This window comes from Pituophis catenifer, unplaced genomic scaffold (genome assembly GCF_029215685.1).
Source record: "Pituophis catenifer annectens isolate HBS135680 unplaced genomic scaffold, rPitCat1.0.hap2 SCAF_1, whole genome shotgun sequence".
Lineage (NCBI taxonomy): Eukaryota > Metazoa > Chordata > Lepidosauria > Squamata > Colubridae > Pituophis > Pituophis catenifer.
The window spans coordinates 242,105,569-242,123,367 of record NW_027256881.1 but is presented as its reverse complement, the minus strand read 5'-3'; the positions used below and the strand labels follow the sequence as shown (position 1 = coordinate 242,123,367).

Genomic DNA, 17,799 nt, shown 5'->3' with positions numbered 1-17,799 from the left:
CCCTGATCCCCATTCCAGCAGGTCCCCAAGGTATTCTCCCTCCAGAGAGAAAGTGGATGTATCCATTGACTGCCAGAATCCCCCAGCCAATCCTATTTTGCCAGCAGCTCATCCTTCCCTCACCACCCAATGCTATTAAGATCAGGATTTGCACCAGCTGATTGGGGGCAGGAGTCAAAGAGATTTAGGAAAGAGGGCAGGGATCTGCACCTCCCATCTTCTCTTGCACCATGCAACTACTGAGAAATGTAGTCAGAAATTACATGATTTGCTGAATTTCAATCATCTGAGGTACACGATGCTATCATTACCTTAGAAGAGTTCACACTTCCCAATGGCTTCTTCACTGACTTGTGGGAAGCTGGCAGGAAGTATGGGAAATGATAATTATGTGGCTGCAGCTGACTGTGCAGCAGCGCAGTGATACTGAAGAGGCCACAACTTTTCTAAATTTCAATTCCATGGGAGTAATGGTTTTTGGGTGCTTTCTGTTAAATTAGTCCATTTGAGGAACGTTGATTCAAAAATTATTGCCCTATGAGCTACTGTTTTGCCCAATTGAAGGTTACAAACCAACAAACAGGAGCTTTAGTAGTATATAGATAAATAGATGTGGTATGCTTTACAACAAAAAAGCTGGTTTACAGTATAGTCTTCTATTTATGACCAGTCGCTTAGCAACGATAGATCCTCCAAAAAGGTACTTATGACCTGATTCTGAACTTCTGATGGATGGAGCCCCCCTCCCCCATGGTCATGTGAGCAAATTTTGGGTCCTTGACAACCATCCCACATTTATGTCTGATTGCTATGCCCCAGTCATGTTACCATGAATTATATTGTTTTCATCAAAAACCAGCATTTGCGGTACTTCTAGTTTCTGGCAAAAACAGTAAACAATAGGTCCCCTTAACTACTATGGCATTCTCTTAATAACCACTGCAAAAAAACAAAAAAAAAAAGTAATAAAATCACATTGATCACTTTACAACCATCACTGCAGGCTCAATTATGGTTGGAAGTCAAGGACTATCTCTAGCTAATCTAATACATATTGCACTCCTAAATTACAAAATTGTTTTTTTATGTACTTATGGAATACATTTATATGGCTCCCCAAGTCACACATGGTGAACTCCACCATTAAAATTCCACAATATAAAAACCCCTATCCCCCTGGGGAAAATTACTATGATTAATTTAATTATAAAATGTTAAATACTGTAGATTTTTTATGTGGCATTAGCCACCCAAGTTTTCTATGGTTAAATAGATGGCCATATAAATCCAATTAATATATAATAAATAAATAATAATAAATACATATTTTAAACAAATGTTGACATTCTGAAAATAAATCCTCAAATAGTGGTTATAGTAAGGCAAGGTTATATCAACATCACTTTCAAGTATATGTTAAAGTTACCTTACCATCCATATCTTGGTTCCTGTAGAAAGTTTTCCATGCTCTTCAAATATCCAACCATGGTATGAAAGCAGCATCTTCAAAGAGTAGCGCATTGAGAAAATAAGGGTCACCCACAGCCCTGTCCCAAACAGAATCCCACTGACAATATTCTGTGTTTGACTGGACATATAGCCACTGTTAAAAAAAAGAAAGAATGAGAGGAAATTAAAGCATCAGTCAACAATTTCAGAATTTTAAAACCATTATATACTAAGAAGGGTCTATTAATCAAAAAAGGAACACTTATTAAGGGTAAAAATTGCAAACTTCTGCAAATTTATCAACCCACTGGTAATTAAAAATATATTGTCCCAGGAGGGGTGGGATAACAGTGGGGGTGGGATGACTTCCAGTCTATAGATAAACTGAAAGCTAGTTGTATTGGTTTTCAGAGAATACTTATTCAAAAACATTTTTCTCTTTTTTATATTTAAAAATGATATCAGAACAAAGTTTTGATTATGCCTTCTCCAATATTTCTAGAAAAATTGTATTGCGATAATACAATTATTTTTCAATGTAGATATACAGCAAACATAATGTGTCCCTCCATTGAACTATACAACAAACATAATGCCCAGACCTTAATTCTAATCATTGACAATGATTTTTAAACATTAAGGAGAAAAAGTCGCCATGACTATCTGCACAAATCCATTAAAATATTTCACTGTCTATATCCAAAAATGAAGGAATCTGAATGGTTTTATCTACCACAGGCTCAACTTTTGTGGGCAATAAGAGCAGACATTTAGACAGAGAGTCAAAATTTAACAGCACTCTTTTTAAATATCTTCCTCTCCAATCTCTTTGCTCTGTGGGAGGGGGAAGAAAAAAATTTCTTGATTGATTGATACAGAGATTGTTTGCTTTTTTCCTCTTCTTATTTCCATCAAGAGATCAGAGAGCAGAGAGAAAGAAATGTCAAGGTATCTTGTCTTCTAAGCATCAAGAGCAAATGCCATCACCTTGGCAGTGGGAAAGGACCAGGCAAAGGAGAGACTGCTTATAGAAATCACATTTTTCTCCTGCTTCTTCTCCCTCAGAGAGAAATTAGAGAGAAAGAGATTTCAAGAGAATGCTGTAAGGCTGTTTGTGTATTGTGCCCATAGCTTCCAGTTCCAGGCTGCCAGCACACACACACTGTTTTCAATGTGTAAAACAGCTTACATTCTTGCAACCCCTTTCTTCCATTTTCTACTCCACAGGAGAGAGAGAGAAAAAAAAACAAGTTGGGCACAGGAGAACGTATAATTGACTGTAACAGTGATTACATGACTGAGGGATACTGCAGAGTTGTAAATGATCATAAAGAGGCTGTAAAGTTATTTTTACAGCATTATTGTTACTTAGGTCAATTTCAGAGGTTGAATGATCAAGGACTACCTGCATTTTATAATGATTGCAAGGGGGGGGGATGGATTGCCAAGCATCCAAATTTTGTTTACGTGTTCACAGATGCACTGCAGTGGCTGTAACTTTGGGTACAGGTCTTAAGTCCCTTCTTTCAGCCCCATCCTAGTTTCAGACACTCTCTAAATGAAAGGTTGTAAATCGAGGACACCTCTATTCTAAATCAAAATTTTAAATGCTTCAGCATCCCCAGCAATAGTCAATCAATGATTAATTGATATTGACAAATTAAGGCCAGAAGTTTACTTACGTTGTATCCAGGGTCCGGTTGATTTTAGCTATTAATCCCAGTGAAGGATCTATTTTTGCATACATAGTTGACATTACACCTACTACAACAATGAGCCAACTGGATGGGCTAGCAGGATAGACTCCTGTGATTATGCCATTCTGGAAAAAGAAGATATCTATGCTTTATTTTCTGATTTTTGAAACCATCACTTTACATTCTCAAAAGAAACTTTCAAAGAATGGACCCAGCACATTGGAAAACATTACCATATAGATGCAGCCTGCCTTGCAGTATTTGCCTTTTTTAGAGATCTATAGTATACATTGTTAGCAAAAATATTTATTTTGGAATGAGAAGCAAAAGGACAGGCAATAGGTGAATACTGCAATGCTGAATAGTTTGCAGTTTTGGAATTTACAAAAAAATAGCAGGGAAGCTGCAATCTATATAATTGTAAACCAACTCACCAAAAGTATGGATACATGTATGTCATGAAAAACAGACCGTCCAAAATGATGTCAATGAAGATTCACTGGCATTGGACTTATTTTGTTGTTGGTTTGAGACATTTTGTGAACTGGAACAAGTCCAGTTGCTATGACTTAACTTTCAGACATCCAAAATGATGTTACAGAATATGTTTTCTATCAGTTAAAAAAGTCATTTAATGGATAGTGTGAAGCAAAACTCTCAATGGAAAGAAAGTAAAAAAAAATACCAATGGTTGTTAAACCGTAATATGACGGTAAAGAAATATAGATACACATATGGAAACTTTAAAAAAATCTTGAAGCATCCTAATTATTTCTAGAATTTCATTTTTCTTTCATAGAATTTAAAACAGAAGAGTTGGGATTGTCCTTAATTGTTTTATAGCTTATTAATAGATGGCAAAGATTTAAAGAACTCATGCAATATGGATGCATAGCATTGGCTGTTTGTTGCATGCCCTGCCCCAAGTACAAATCTGTGTTTATTTCCGTTACCTTGAATCTGATGAACTTCTTTTTCCAGGAATAAAGCCCAGATAGATAGATTTGCCTAAGTGCTTCATGGCTCATGCGCAAATCAATTCCATCTGGCGTTACCGTAAACTGAAACGCAACTGCTTGATGGGCTTCCGCCATTCTTAAAATATATCTGCCAAGTGAAAGAACATTTTTTAAAAAAATCAGTAGCCATTTCACATGAGATAGTAAATCGGAAAAAAAATGTCAATGCTCCCAGGTAAACCAGACAGGACATGTGAGATAATTATTATATAAAGCTATATTAACAGAATCTTGAATACAAATTTTCCGCCACCATTTAATTGTTTCATCCATTAGCGTGGGTTCTTCCTAAGTTTCTTTCTCTGACTGCAAGCCAATGGGGGCTCCTCCCTCTTTTGTCCAGTTGTTTCCTAGGCAGTATCTCTTCCTTTAAGTCACCACATATTACACACAAAATAACATACCGTATTTTCCGGAGTATAAGACGACTGGGCGTATAAGACGACTCCCGAATTTTCCTGTTAAAATATAGTGTTTGGACTATACTCGCCCTATAAGACTACCCTTCTTCCAACGCACACCAAATAAAAATTAAAAAACACATTACATTGTGGCTCACCCACAATGTAAAAGCAGCTGTGCTAGACCCAAAATGGCCCCTGAAACAAGCAGGAACCTCACACAGCCACAAAAAGCCCCAAAAAACAACTTTCACACTTTACACACACAACACAACACAACTGGCTCACCCACAATGTAAAAGCAGCTGTGCTAGACCCAAAATGGCCCCTGCAACAAGCAGGAACCTCACACAGCCACAAAAAGCCCCAAAAAACAACTTTCACACTTTACACACACAACACAACACAACTGGCTCACCCACAATGTAAAAGCAGCTGTGCTAGACCCAAAATGGCCCCTGCAACAAGCAGAAACCTCACACAGCCACAAAAAGCCCAAAAAACCAACTTTCACACTTTACACACACAAAATTCCACATACAGCTTTGTGAGATTTTGTGTGTTTGTGTAGTTAGAATGAAACACTACAAAAACACACTAAATCTCAGAAAGCTGCACAAATATTATTTTATTTTTTATTTTTATATGAAAGCTAAATTTAAAACTTCCTAAACTTTAAATGGCTAGGTCTAAAAAAGAACAACTAAAAAAAACCCCAATTAACTATTTTTTTTAAAGATTCCAAAGAGGAAAAAAACTTACCCAATACAACAGGGGTCTCCAACCTTGGCAACTTTAAGACTTGTAGACTTCAACTCCCAGAATTCCTCAGCCAGCTTTGCTTTGCTGGCTGAGGAATTCTGGGAGTTGAAGTCCACAACTCCCTGCCTGCTTGATTGCAGGCAGGGAGTTGCTTGCTGATGGAATGGATTCAGGCAAGCGAAGCAAGGCAAGCAGCTAAGGTAAGCAAGCTGGAGGGGGAAAAGTTTTTTCGTTCTCCATGGCTCTGGCGATCCCAGCTGAGTTGACTGATTAGCAGATCGTCAGAGCTTGGATCGCCAGAGCCATGAGAAAGAAGAAAAGTTTTTTTCTTCTCCATGGCTCTGGCGATCCCAGCTGAGTTGCCTGATTAGCAGATCGTCAGAGCTTGGATCGTCAGAGCCATTTAAGGCTCGTCAGAGCCTTTCAGGCTTGTCTGCCTGGTTACAGGAGAACGACACCTGGCGTATAAGACGACCCCCGACTTTTGAGAAGATTTACATGTGTTAAAAAGTCGTCTTATACGCCGGAAAATACGGTAACATTGGGCAAATTCATGCAGATCAAATATTTGCCATCTTGGGTTTTTCCAGTTGGTAAATATTACTCTTTTCTTAATCTTTCAATAGGAACATAGATATGGTCAGTGTGGGTGGCATACAGATATCAATTAAAAGTAAATATAATATATAAAGGGAAAAAAACAATTAAGTAGAGACAAAAAAACAAAAACAAAAAACCAATCCTCTAAATTGAAGGAACTTAACCAGCGTCCTATCCCATGGCTGAGAAGAACCTCAGGATGTGCCAAAAATATCAGAAGTCACTCCAAAAATTATTGTAAATATTTGTTAGATCAAAAATATGCCACAAATAAGATTGTTTCATACGTTATTTATTATGTAGATTCAGTGCTGTTTTACTAAAAATTCTTACAGTTCTTGGAAGATTTATCAAACCTAAACCACAATATTCTTCTAGAATAATTTCTATATCCTGTTTCACAATAGCCTGTAGCCTTCCAGAGCATGTTCTTTATTCATTAGGACCATAAACCCATTTTCCTCTATAAATTACAGTTTATTTTCCTTCTTAAAACTTTTATATATTGCGGTTTTATTAACATGTAATATCACATCTAATATGTAGTTCATTCCCTCTTCCTCAGCTACATGGATGCAAGTTTGCTTTTCAAGACAATTCAAGGACTAATATTTACTTTCAAAGGCAAGAGGACAAGTACCATGAAGATATTTATGAAACCATTACCAAGAGCCTTTCTCTAAATGTTTTTCTTAAATGTTACAATTAATTCTGTAAATCATCTGAGCTGCCTTTGATAGTATGATTATTTGAAAAATAAATAAATAAGGCAAGACAATTGGTCACTGAAGAGATATTTTTATAATATTGCATCATTGAGGAGGTGGAGACGGTGGGTAGTTTTAAATTTCTGTGCATTTATATCTCGGAGGACCTCTCATGGACTATGAATGCTAACATGCTTGTGAAAAAGGCACAGAAGAGGCTGTACTTCTTGAATGCTCAGGAAGATGAATCTATCTCAGCCATCTACTTCTGTCCAACTATTGCAGCACCATTGAGTGTCCTGACATATGGCATTCTTGCATGGTATGGGAGCAGCTCTGTAGCGGACAAAAAAGCTCTACAGAGAATCGTTAAAACTGCCCAGAATATCATCGGACTCCAGCTACCAGCCCTGGACAACATCTTTGAATCTCGCTGTTTGAGAAAGTTGCATAACATTCTCAGAGACTCTTCCCATCCTGCTTACAAACTTTTTGGATTGTTGCCTTCTGGCAGAAGATACAGAACAATTAAAACTCGGACCACACGTTTTCTGAATAGTTTTTATCCCAGAGCTATAATTTCACTCAACAATGAACTTTGGGTGGTATAGGGGTGGAGAATTGTGGTGGGTGGGAGTGTGTTTGGGGATTGTTATGTGTTGGACCTGGTCTTTGGGTGTTAAGTGAATTTCATTGTATGGGTATTCAACACGTACAATGACAATAAAGTTATTTATTATTTATTATTATTAATTATTTGGAGAAAGAGAAATTTCTAGTTTGCAGTGTAATTGCACTCAATTTGCTCCTTCATCAACCAGCCAAAATATTTCGGAACTTAAAACACATAAATGTACAGGTAGTCCTCGACTCACAACCATTTGTTTAGTGACTGAAATGGCACTGAAAAAAAGTGGCTTATGACCTGTGGTGGGATTCTACCAGTTCGCACCAGTTCGGTAGAACCGGTTGTGAAGTAGTTAAGTAGTTAGGAGAACCGGTTGTTAAAAGAAATCGCCTTTTGTTTTTTTTCCACTTTACAGGGTTAATCCTGTAAGGAATTACAACATTTGATGTTGTTTCCTAGCCTAGTCTTTATTGCCCTGCTTACAGAAATTGCCTCTCCGGCAGTATGCCTAGGCTTACTGTCACTTCCGGTTCCGGAGGTTCTCAGAGGGTTTTTTTTGCTTGACTTTCTTAAAGGGGAAGGGTTGTTTTAAGCTTTTTACACCGCTGTTGGGAGGAAATACTCCCCTGTTGGAGTTCTTCCAGCCAGGGTGCAATGATCAGCACTTTGAAGAAATAATTGAATAATGAAGCAGAAGCTTTTAATGACAAGGAATCAAGATGAGTGACATTCAGCAAGGCTTCTTGGCTAGCTAGAAAGATTGACATTCAAAAGTGAGTTTACATACCCTTTCTGACTTTTGGTCTAAAACTGGTTTTTGGTGATGTTTAATCCTGTGTTTAGTGATGGGATAATTTTCCCTATTCAGCTTTGTTTGGAAGGAAAAATGTTAATCTCTGTTCCTGAAAAGAAGCAGCTTTGGAAATCTGACTAGTTCTGTGTCTATTTGTTCTGGTAATTGGTTTAACAAGCAACAGCTACTATGTTTGCTCCTTTGCTTCATTCTGGAGAGCTTAAATGACCTCTCTGTTAAAGGGTTTCACTTTATGAGCAAGAGTTGACTGCTGATAGTTATCATTGCATTTTAACTATTTTAATTCCTCAAGGTGCTCTGGCACCCTCCCTGATTCGTAATGCCAGTTTGCAGGTATTTCTAATCTAATGATTGGTATTTAGGGCTGCTTTTTGCAAGCAAAGAAGCTTTTTGTGTACTTTTGTACAGGTAATCCTTGATTTACAACAGTTACAATGGCACTGGAAAAAGTGACTTATGACCGTTTTTCACACTTATGACCATTGCAGCAACCTGTCATTAGGGCAAAGAAGCGGTGCCACATAACCACCTGGCCATGCCCACCCAGTCACATGAAGCACTGCAGTTGTGAAATGAGTGACACAGTTGTTAAGAATGCTGCAACAGGCATAAATGATGACTGGTCATAAGTGCGAGGACCAGTCAAAATTGCGAGGACCTGTCAGAAATCACTTTTTTCAGCCCTCTGGGTAGTCCTTTTGTGCATATGGACTACTCAGAGGGCTGAAAAAGTTATTTTTGACCGGTCCTCACACTTTTGACCAGTCCTCGCATTTATGACTGTCCCCACATTTTACGTGTTTTGCCCTATCTTGTCACCATGGTGAAGAGAAGTAGTTGTGAAATGAGTGACATGGTTGTTAAGAATGCTGCAACGGGCATAAATGTGAGGATGGTCATAAGTGTGAGGACCAGTCAAAAGTGCGAGGACTGGTCAGAAATGACTTTTTTCAGCCCTCTGAGTAGTCCCTATACACATAGCCACAGCCACCCTGTCACATGATCAACTAGCCACGCCCACCCGGTCACATGATCAGCTAGCCATGCCCACCCAAATAAGCCATGCCCACAGAACCGGTTGTTAAAAAAATTGAATCCCACCACTGCTTATGACCATTTTTGACACTTATACCCACTGCAACATCCTTGTGGTCACGTGATCAAAATTCAGATGCTTGGCAACTGGCATGTATTTATGATGGTTGCAGTGGCCTGGGATCATGTGATCACCTTTTGCAGCCTTCTGACAAGCAAAATCAATGGGGAAGTCAGATTCACATAACAACCGTGTTATTAACTTAACAACTGCAGCGACTCACTTAACAACTGTTGCAAAAAAGGTCGTGAAAATGGGGCAAAACTCTCTTAACAAGCATCTTGCTTAGCAACAGAAATCTACCATAAACAGAGATGACACCAAGATACATATGAATGTTCTGTAAGAGTTTTTAAGAATTTTCCTAAATAGGTTTTTGAAGCTTATATGAAAAGAAAATAAAGAAAGAATAAGTTTAACTTGAAAAAAAGCCAAACAAAAGTTAAGCTGTTTTCTCCCATCTTTTGGTGAAATGCTCTTCCGAGAGGCTTTCTTACTGAGAAATAAAACTTTATTTTCTAGGCTACTTTAATCATAAGCACTTTTAGCTATGTTGTATTGCACTGTTCCTGGTGGTTTTCATTTTATTTATTTTTCTTGTTTTGACTTTTCAGTTCTAATTTTTATGACTTAAGTTTTACAAATGTTAAAAAATTAGAAACAAGCAAAAAGGGAACAAGCACAGCATGCTGAGGTAGGACAGAAACAGCAATAATTGACAGAATAATGTAATACTATCCTAAGATCCTCAAACATTCACTATGTCAAGAGTTGAAATTTCAGGATCAAATTACTCTTGGGTACTGAGGAATTGACCACTATACATTTTATACTGAAAAGTTACTGAGAAAACAAAATATACCTATGGAAAGTTTTTTTCCCCTTCAGTACCTCAGTGTTATGGATAGAGGGCAATGAAGCTCAGGTTATTCATTCCCAATGTATACAGAAAAATAAGAGGGAGGGACACATTTGTATGCAATCTAAGATAGTGGCTTAGCTAAGATCTTTCAGTGTTAAGCTTTCTAGGATTTCTGAGAGTGGTACAGTAGTCCCAACAAACTTAGAAAACATCAAATTTGAGAAGCCTTGTTTTAAAGATTTAGCAGATGGATTAAACACATTTGCAAGCAAACTACACATATTTTATCTCTAGCCAGTCTAACAATCTTAAAGGTATGTTTGTTACCTATTTTTTACTGTTCTGTCACACATAAAGCGTGTGTCCCATTCAACTTCCCCATATATGAAATAATTCCACAAGGTATTAATCTCACGCCCTTGTTACTTCTCGGTTGGACTACTGTAACGCCCTCTACATGGGGCTGCCCTTGGGATGCACCCGGAGGCTACAGCTAGTCCAGAATGCAGCCATACCGGTTGTTACGGGGGCTTCTCGGTATTCCCGTGTGACATCTCTCCTGTGCGAGCTGCACTGGCTAGTCCTCTGGATCCGTTTCAAGGTGCTGGTGCTCACCTATAAAGCCCTACATGGCTTAGGCCCGGGGTACTTGCAGGATCATCTCCTGCCATCCTCCCATCATCCAGTGCGCTCCCACAGAGCGGGTCTCCTCAGGGTGCCGTCAGCCAGACAATGTCGGCTGGCGGCCCCCAGGGGGAGAGCGTTCTCTGTGGGAGCGCCGACCCTCTGGAACGGTTGCCCACCAGTCTTAGGACAGCCCCCGACCTCCTCTCCTTCCGCTGCGAACTGAAGATGTGGCTCTTTTATCAAATGGGCTGATCCGTTGGGGGATTTTTACATTGAAATAATTTTAATTAATTTTAATTGGATTTTAATTTTTATGTAATTTTTGAATTGTTGAATGTTTTCTTTGTAAGCCACCCTGAGTCCTTCGGGAGAAGGGCGGCATATAAATTACATAAATAATAATAATAATAACCAAAACCGAGGCAAACACAACTGTCATGTTGCCTAAGTAGCATTTCCTCACTCTCCAATTCCTTTAACTTTGTGGCTCTGTATCATTCTAAATATTTATTTTTCACAAGAAAGATCTTTAACGTTGCTAGTCAGGATTATGAAACATGATTCAACAAAAAAAAAAAAAACCTCAATCTTTTTTTTTAGGAAAAAAAAAGCAATTGCAACAATCCAAACTTTATTTTTTTTCAAGATCATTCTTTGGATAGTAAAAGAGGTTTCATTGTCTACTGCAGTCTTTCTCCGCCTCCACATTTCTGAAGTGGTCATGTGTTTTGTCCCAGAAAACTAGGTAAAAGGCCATAGCATTACAGAGCATGCGTCTCAATTTAGAAATGCAATACAAACCACACTGTGCAAGGAATGCAGAAGTGCCATTAAATCTCTCCAGTGAGAAGAAGAGGAAACTTTTATTAGTACTGCTGACATATTATTTGGCAAAGCCCATAGATTCAGATCATGCTGGGAAAGAAGTAGAGTGAAAGAGAAAATACATGGCTGGTGTCTTATTTTTTCACACAATAGCATCAACATAGCTTTACACATTTTCTGTATCAGTAACATTTATCCTATTATTAGAAAACTTGAAAAAAACACAGGTTCATAACGTTCATAAAGATGATTCATAAAGAAATAGAGTCCTACTCACCAAATGGGAACTAAGTAAGAATATATGCAGCTATTGTTTTCCTTGGGATCTATTCGACCTGAATTGCAAGACCAAATAAAAGTCTGTTAGTTCAAATTCAAACATCAGGACCACAGTGTAAGAAAAATGCACCCCCAGCAGTAGGAAAAATAGACTGATGCAAAAAAGAAAAACAGTATCTACACTGATAATATATGCAAATACCTGGATGACACTGCTATCTTGAAGAACAAGGTTATTTTTTAACTTGGAATGTTTTCTACAGCATACTGAAAAAGTTAATATTCAGCAGCTTCACATTTAGTACTGAGGCCCTACAATTTCATAGTCTCACATTTTAACTGTTTTAAGATTACAGGATGCAACTCATTAATATATCACACATATTACTGTAATTAAATAAAGTAAATAACGGTATTCACTTTCTTGATTTAAATAATCAGCCATATTGAACGTGCAACATTAGATCTGCATGAGGCTTCCTACAATTCCGGATCAGGCTGCATTTAAACTCAGCCTCTCAGTTTCTGAAAGTCGGTTTGTGTTTCTGTGAAACTAAGCAGGTTCAATTAATAAGCATGAATCAATAACGTGCTCAAATAGTGCACATATATGGGATAACATATGTGGAACACTTAAGTTTATAATCCACCCGTTTATGGAGTCTTACTTCGATCTCCAGAGCTGCTTATTTCTTCAACTACACAGTGTAATAATGCATTGTATTTTTTTGGGAGCAGAAAATTATATAAACTGCACAAGTTGCTAGTTCTATTTTTGTACAACTGAATCATTTCCATGAGCCGGAATGCTATCAGGGAGAGATCCCTTTGGAGTCTGGCAAATAAGCAATACGTATGATATGCTTAATCCACCCTTTTCTTTCCACTCGTTACCATTAAAAACTCGTGATTCAGTTTATGGAGGTATTCGGTAAGTCAATCTGAAAAGCTCTTTCTCAAAAGCAGCAACTTCTTGAAACCCCGCCCTTCCACCGCAGCAGGGAAGGGTCACGTGACACGCTTAGAAAAAGTAGGTAAAAGGTTACGCTGATGCACAAAACACGACTGGACTGCAAACGTTCAGTTAGTCTTTCAGTCTCTGCAGAAAATGAGGAAACGCTCCGAAGGTAACACGCATTCAAAAGGCACGGGAAGCAACAATTCAAAAGCAATCCACAGCTAGCTAAGTTACATTCAAGCCAACACCATGGCAAATCTGGATGCTAGGATCATAAAAATAAAACCCTGGTAGAATCGTTCCCGATTTTTTTTCCCCACGCAGTGCTGTAAACAACGTAAGTCTTTAAATATCTAACTAAAAGATCATAATTAGTTACTATATTAGTTTCCAATAATTAAGACGAGGAAGACCTTCTGCATTTGTAAATGCCAAGGGAGAGAGGAAGCGGTAGGCGCGCTTTCTGCCATGTGTTTCTTGCCCTTTTCTGAACAGTATGAGAACCCCACACAATTGCTGGTGCTCCAGGGTTGACCTGGAGCTAGAGGAGAAGATTCTTGTCAAAATGTCTGACAAGCTTCAGTATTAATGGATGGAACAGCAAGCATTGGATCCCACCCAAGCAGCATGCTTTTTTTTTTCCTGGAACCTTTATCCAGAAGTGTCACCTCATTCTTCCTTTAAAAGATCTGCCATCGGATGAATGCATCCAGAAACACCCAAGAAAGATAAGGAAATGGGTTTCTTTTCTTCATATTCTGCTGTCTGTCGTACAGCCCACTCCCTCCTTTATTCAAGAGTAAGTCATACTACATTTCAAGGGAAGCTTTCCTATTGCAATATGCATAGATTCAAGAAGTTATATGGCATCAAATTGGCCCAGAAGTAGCACCTGCTCACCTCCATGCATATGACTGCAGCCTGAGCCTGCAGGTATCTAAACCGTTTGAAATTAATGTTTTATGGATATGTTAAAGTTCCCCCCTTTAAGAATAGGCTCATAGGGATTTATAGTATTTCTCAGAATCATAACAATCAGAAGAAGCTGCTTGAGACTAACCTTCACCTCACTGCAAGAATTCAAATTAAAGCATGGCTGTTTGGTCTCACCTAAATACATCCCATAAAGAGGAACCTGGCAGCTTTCTGGGTAATTGCTTCTATGATTTTTATGAGGACTTTTGCCCCTAACATTCATTAGGAATCGGTTGTCCTGAAACGGGGCATTTTTCCATTAGTGATTTCTGCCTTTAGTGCCCCTGTTCTTTCTTACTGCTATATAGCTGTCCTGATTTTGTCTATGCAGCACTTGATAAGACAAGCAACTGGCTGATTCATCCAGCTGTGCTGGTTTCCCTCTTCAGCAGGTCACCAGGCAAGGGGAAAAGCATCTACCAATCAATGTGCTGCAGGAGAAATAAAGCAAGTCTGACCCCAGACTTCCATCTAGGCCAGGGCTGTCAAAGTCCTGGGCCATAGGCCAGATGTGTCACGTGCTGGCCATGCCCACACCGGTTTAGCGAAGGAGGAAAAAGTCACAATATGTCACGTGACGAAGCCGTGACGACATGAGTTTGACAACCCTGATCTAGGCTGTGGCACTTCTGTGATACTTGCTGAATTTGAATATACCAAAGTTTTTAAACCCCGGTTCAGAATTCTGAAAATACCTGAGATACGAACAGTATCGCTGAATCTGCTACTTCACGGACAACTTTAGAAAAATTCTACTTAAGACATGTTTAAAAATATCCAAATAGTGCTGTATTAAACATTATTTCTCCTCCCACGTACTTACTCATTACAGTATGAGAATGCCTCACTAACCTTTTTAAAGGGCATAAAGGCCAACCTACATTTGAATTTTGCTGTTCCATTTAGAGGTAGGACTTTTCCTCTTGACCCACTATTGTACAAACAATACCTGATGACATCTCATTAAAGCTGTTGACAAAGTCAGGTTTGGATCTGCCTAGCTCCTTTTAGCCACTGTTGTAGGCTCCCTCCCCTCTAGTTGCTCGATACCACCATCCATGGGCATTTTGGGTCATCTGCAGAAGAGACCAGGCTTTCACAGAGGCAGCTCAGGGGACAAGAGACAGATTTGAAAAGACAATATAGACTAATAAATGAAGCTCCATTGAGCTCAATTTACTCCTGAGTGGGAAGGTACAAAAGCCCATGAATGGTATGGGAAGGAAAGTTTCACTGCCCATGTTGCAATCCTGAAGCCTGAGATATATGAGGTTGGTGTGAAAAATCTGTATTTGCAAAAAACCCAACCCCAACCTGTAAACCGCTGGATACTGTGTAATAGCTATTCTGAATTTCTACATGAAATTATGTAAATACATCCTATTATAAAAGCATTACGCATACAGTACTGGCTCATTATAGTTGCAATAATTACTTTGCCTATAATGCTTTTAACTGTTACTGTGAACTACATAATTCTGTATCTTTCAGAAATTCCAGCACTTACTAAAAACAGTAAGATGAAACTGAACATTCTGCCTGCTCATCTAGCTATTCCAGTTATACAAGAATCACTGTAGTTTATGCCCATTTACCCACATTGCTTCAGGTCATAAATCAATAGTGTGGGATGAAGTTTAACCTGCACCTACATTATATTAAAAGCACCTTTCTTAATCCTAAATATTTTTAAAATATTACTTGCTTTCTCAGTATTGTGTGTGCGACTGAAAGCTCAGGTATTTCTTGGCAATATAACTGAAAGTTCCAGATTTTTAAAGACTTATAGGGATAGATTTACCGTACACAATGACCTGAGATTATATATCGTATTCTATCTCACAATGCATCTTTACACCTGCATGACTCTGGAGTTAACTTAAACTCCAGAAATACATGTTCATTAGAGATATATCCAGTCTTTTTAAATTGTTTGCATAAACATGCCCTTTTTAAGAAAGCCAATTTTAATTAAGAAAGTTGGCATATTCTGGAGATGAATCTTTTAAATAGGTCTCACTTTGCTTATCCAATTTAAAATCAATTGATCAATTTAAAATATGTTTGCATTTCTCTTAAAACTTCAATATTAGCATCTTATGGATAATCTTAAAATATGTAATTTCTTTTAGGAGTAAGAAGAGTTTGGTATACTCTATATTGTTAGCTAATACTTTCTTTCCTAAATATAGAATTTGAAATAACACAAAGAAAAGCTAAAACAGCTTCTCTAAAAAAAGTTACATCTATAGTATGAACATTCCACGTTTTATATCATGTACTGAATTAAAGTCATTTGTTTTTATCTCTACTTCTGAAACCTAGGGAAGAAAGGTTCATTTAAAAATAGAATAGCAGCTAGTTTCAGAAAATGTAATTTTATAATAGCATTTTCCTAATACATACTCCCACTGACTTGGTTATACACCCGAATCATTATGACTAAAATGTATGATTTCATAAAATTTGGTTTGAAAGGGGGGGGGGGGAGAAGACAGTGTAAGACTAAACAGTTTAAGTAGAAAATGTATTTCTATCTGTTTCATGCATTAGGAGGGGATTACCATGACTGCTTTAATAAGACAATTAAATTTGCCATAGAAAGCTTTTCAACAAAAAGAAATAACACAATTTAACTGGATGATTTAATATTAAGCAAATGCATCTATCCCAGTAGGACAACATGTGAGTACAGTAAAAGTTCAGTCATAGTTTCGTTCCTTGCTAGACCATTTTCCAATTTCTCAACACAAATGAGAAGACAGCATGGTGATGTTTCTGTGTGGGTTGGACTACATTTCCTACCATCCTCAGATAGCAGAGGGTTGCCCCTGGCAGTTGTGAAAGCTATAAAACAGGGGCAGGGCTCTGTGTAAAATTGGATGCCTAGAAGCAGAATCTTCATTTGACCTTCCAATTCCATTCCCATTATAATTCTATGCCAAGGTAGGTTTCCATGCTCCACTACTGTGAAGTTTATGACCCAATGAAATGAAACCCCAAATGCTTAAGTAAGTCCTTGGGAATGCCTTGAAATAAAAATATTTATCCAAGTGATCATGCCACTTCTCGATTCATGTTCTGAGTTAGGTCACCTTCAATCCCTTCCCTTCTTTAAACAACCCCCCTCCCCCCCAATATTCCACATTTCTAGAGAAATCTACTTTGGGGGAGGCCAAAGTAGAGAGGGAAGAGACTCTTCCAGGTGGCCTAGAGTCAAGGACTGCCTGAAGCGGAGGAGGGAGGGAGGAAGACCCAAACGGCGATGACAGGCAGTCTGGGCAGAGTCAAAAGTTCCTCCAAGGTGAGCGGCTGGGATTCGCGATCCGTGTCTTCTTCACGCAAATCCCCAGGGAAACAAGCAGGGAGAAAGTGGTTTGTTTTTTTTTTCCCGCCAGGAGCTCCGGGTTCAAGATCTGGTGGTTTTGTACCCCTAAGTCGCCCCCCTCCTTTTGAGAGCCCCGCAGAAAGAGCTCCCGGCGGGGAAGAAACGCGCGTGTGCACATAATTGCCAGGCGAGAGAGCCAAGCACGCTCCAGACACCGCCAACCCGGCACCTGCCCATTGCCCAGTTTCTACCCCCGCAGCGGCCACACGGATTCAAGCAAGGCTCCATTACCGTCCACGCCAACTACTTCCCGCTCCACGAGTACGTCTCGTTTTCTGCAAAGGGGTTTTTGCAAAGCACGCCCTTTCTTTTAAAGGAAGGGAGCGGAAGGCGCGACAGGCAAGACGCAAATAAGGCAAGGGCGGTGTGTGTATGTGGGGGTGGGGGAGCGGGAAGAGTCACTTACTGTACCGCTGTCCAGCGAGCAGCAAAGCAGACGGGAGGGAAACGCCTGGACTCCGCGAGCGCCAGAAGCAAAAGAGGGCGAAGGGGGGGAACCCACGCGCGGCACAGCGCCCCGATACCGGCTAGGGCCGGATTGGCCAACCTGCCAACACAAGAGGCGGGGCCAAAAGAGGCGGCGACGGCCCGGAGGAAAGGGCGGTCTTGCTCTTCTTGGGCGGAGACTGGACTGCGGGCAGAAAGTGCGGCGAGGCGGGAGAGCAAAGGAAGGGGGCGTGGTTGGGGCTCCTTTCGAGACCTCTACGAAAGG

General features: G+C 39.3%; 1 protein-coding gene across 2 annotated transcripts in view; it reads right to left on the bottom strand.

Moving 5' to 3' along the window:
- The window catches only part of CPT1A (carnitine palmitoyltransferase 1A), a 47,854-nt gene extending 30,266 nt beyond the window's left edge, over nucleotides 1-17,588 (bottom strand). Inside the window, exons 1-5 of one of the 2 annotated variants that reach the window (XM_070932325.1) lie at nucleotides 17,494-17,588; nucleotides 11,765-11,822; nucleotides 4,100-4,253; nucleotides 3,132-3,271; nucleotides 1,432-1,603 (exon numbers count right to left, since the gene is read on the bottom strand). In XM_070932325.1, coding sequence (XP_070788426.1) covers nucleotides 1,432-1,603; nucleotides 3,132-3,271; nucleotides 4,100-4,240 — 453 coding nt within the window. In that variant the 5' untranslated portion in view covers nucleotides 4,241-4,253; nucleotides 11,765-11,822; nucleotides 17,494-17,588. Of the gene's footprint in view, nucleotides 1-1,431; nucleotides 1,604-3,131; nucleotides 3,272-4,099; nucleotides 4,254-11,764; nucleotides 11,823-17,318; nucleotides 17,356-17,493 lie in introns of those variants that run through there. The other variant, XM_070932333.1, reaches the window with a different exon arrangement.
- Between the last annotated feature and the right edge of the window lie 211 nt (nucleotides 17,589-17,799).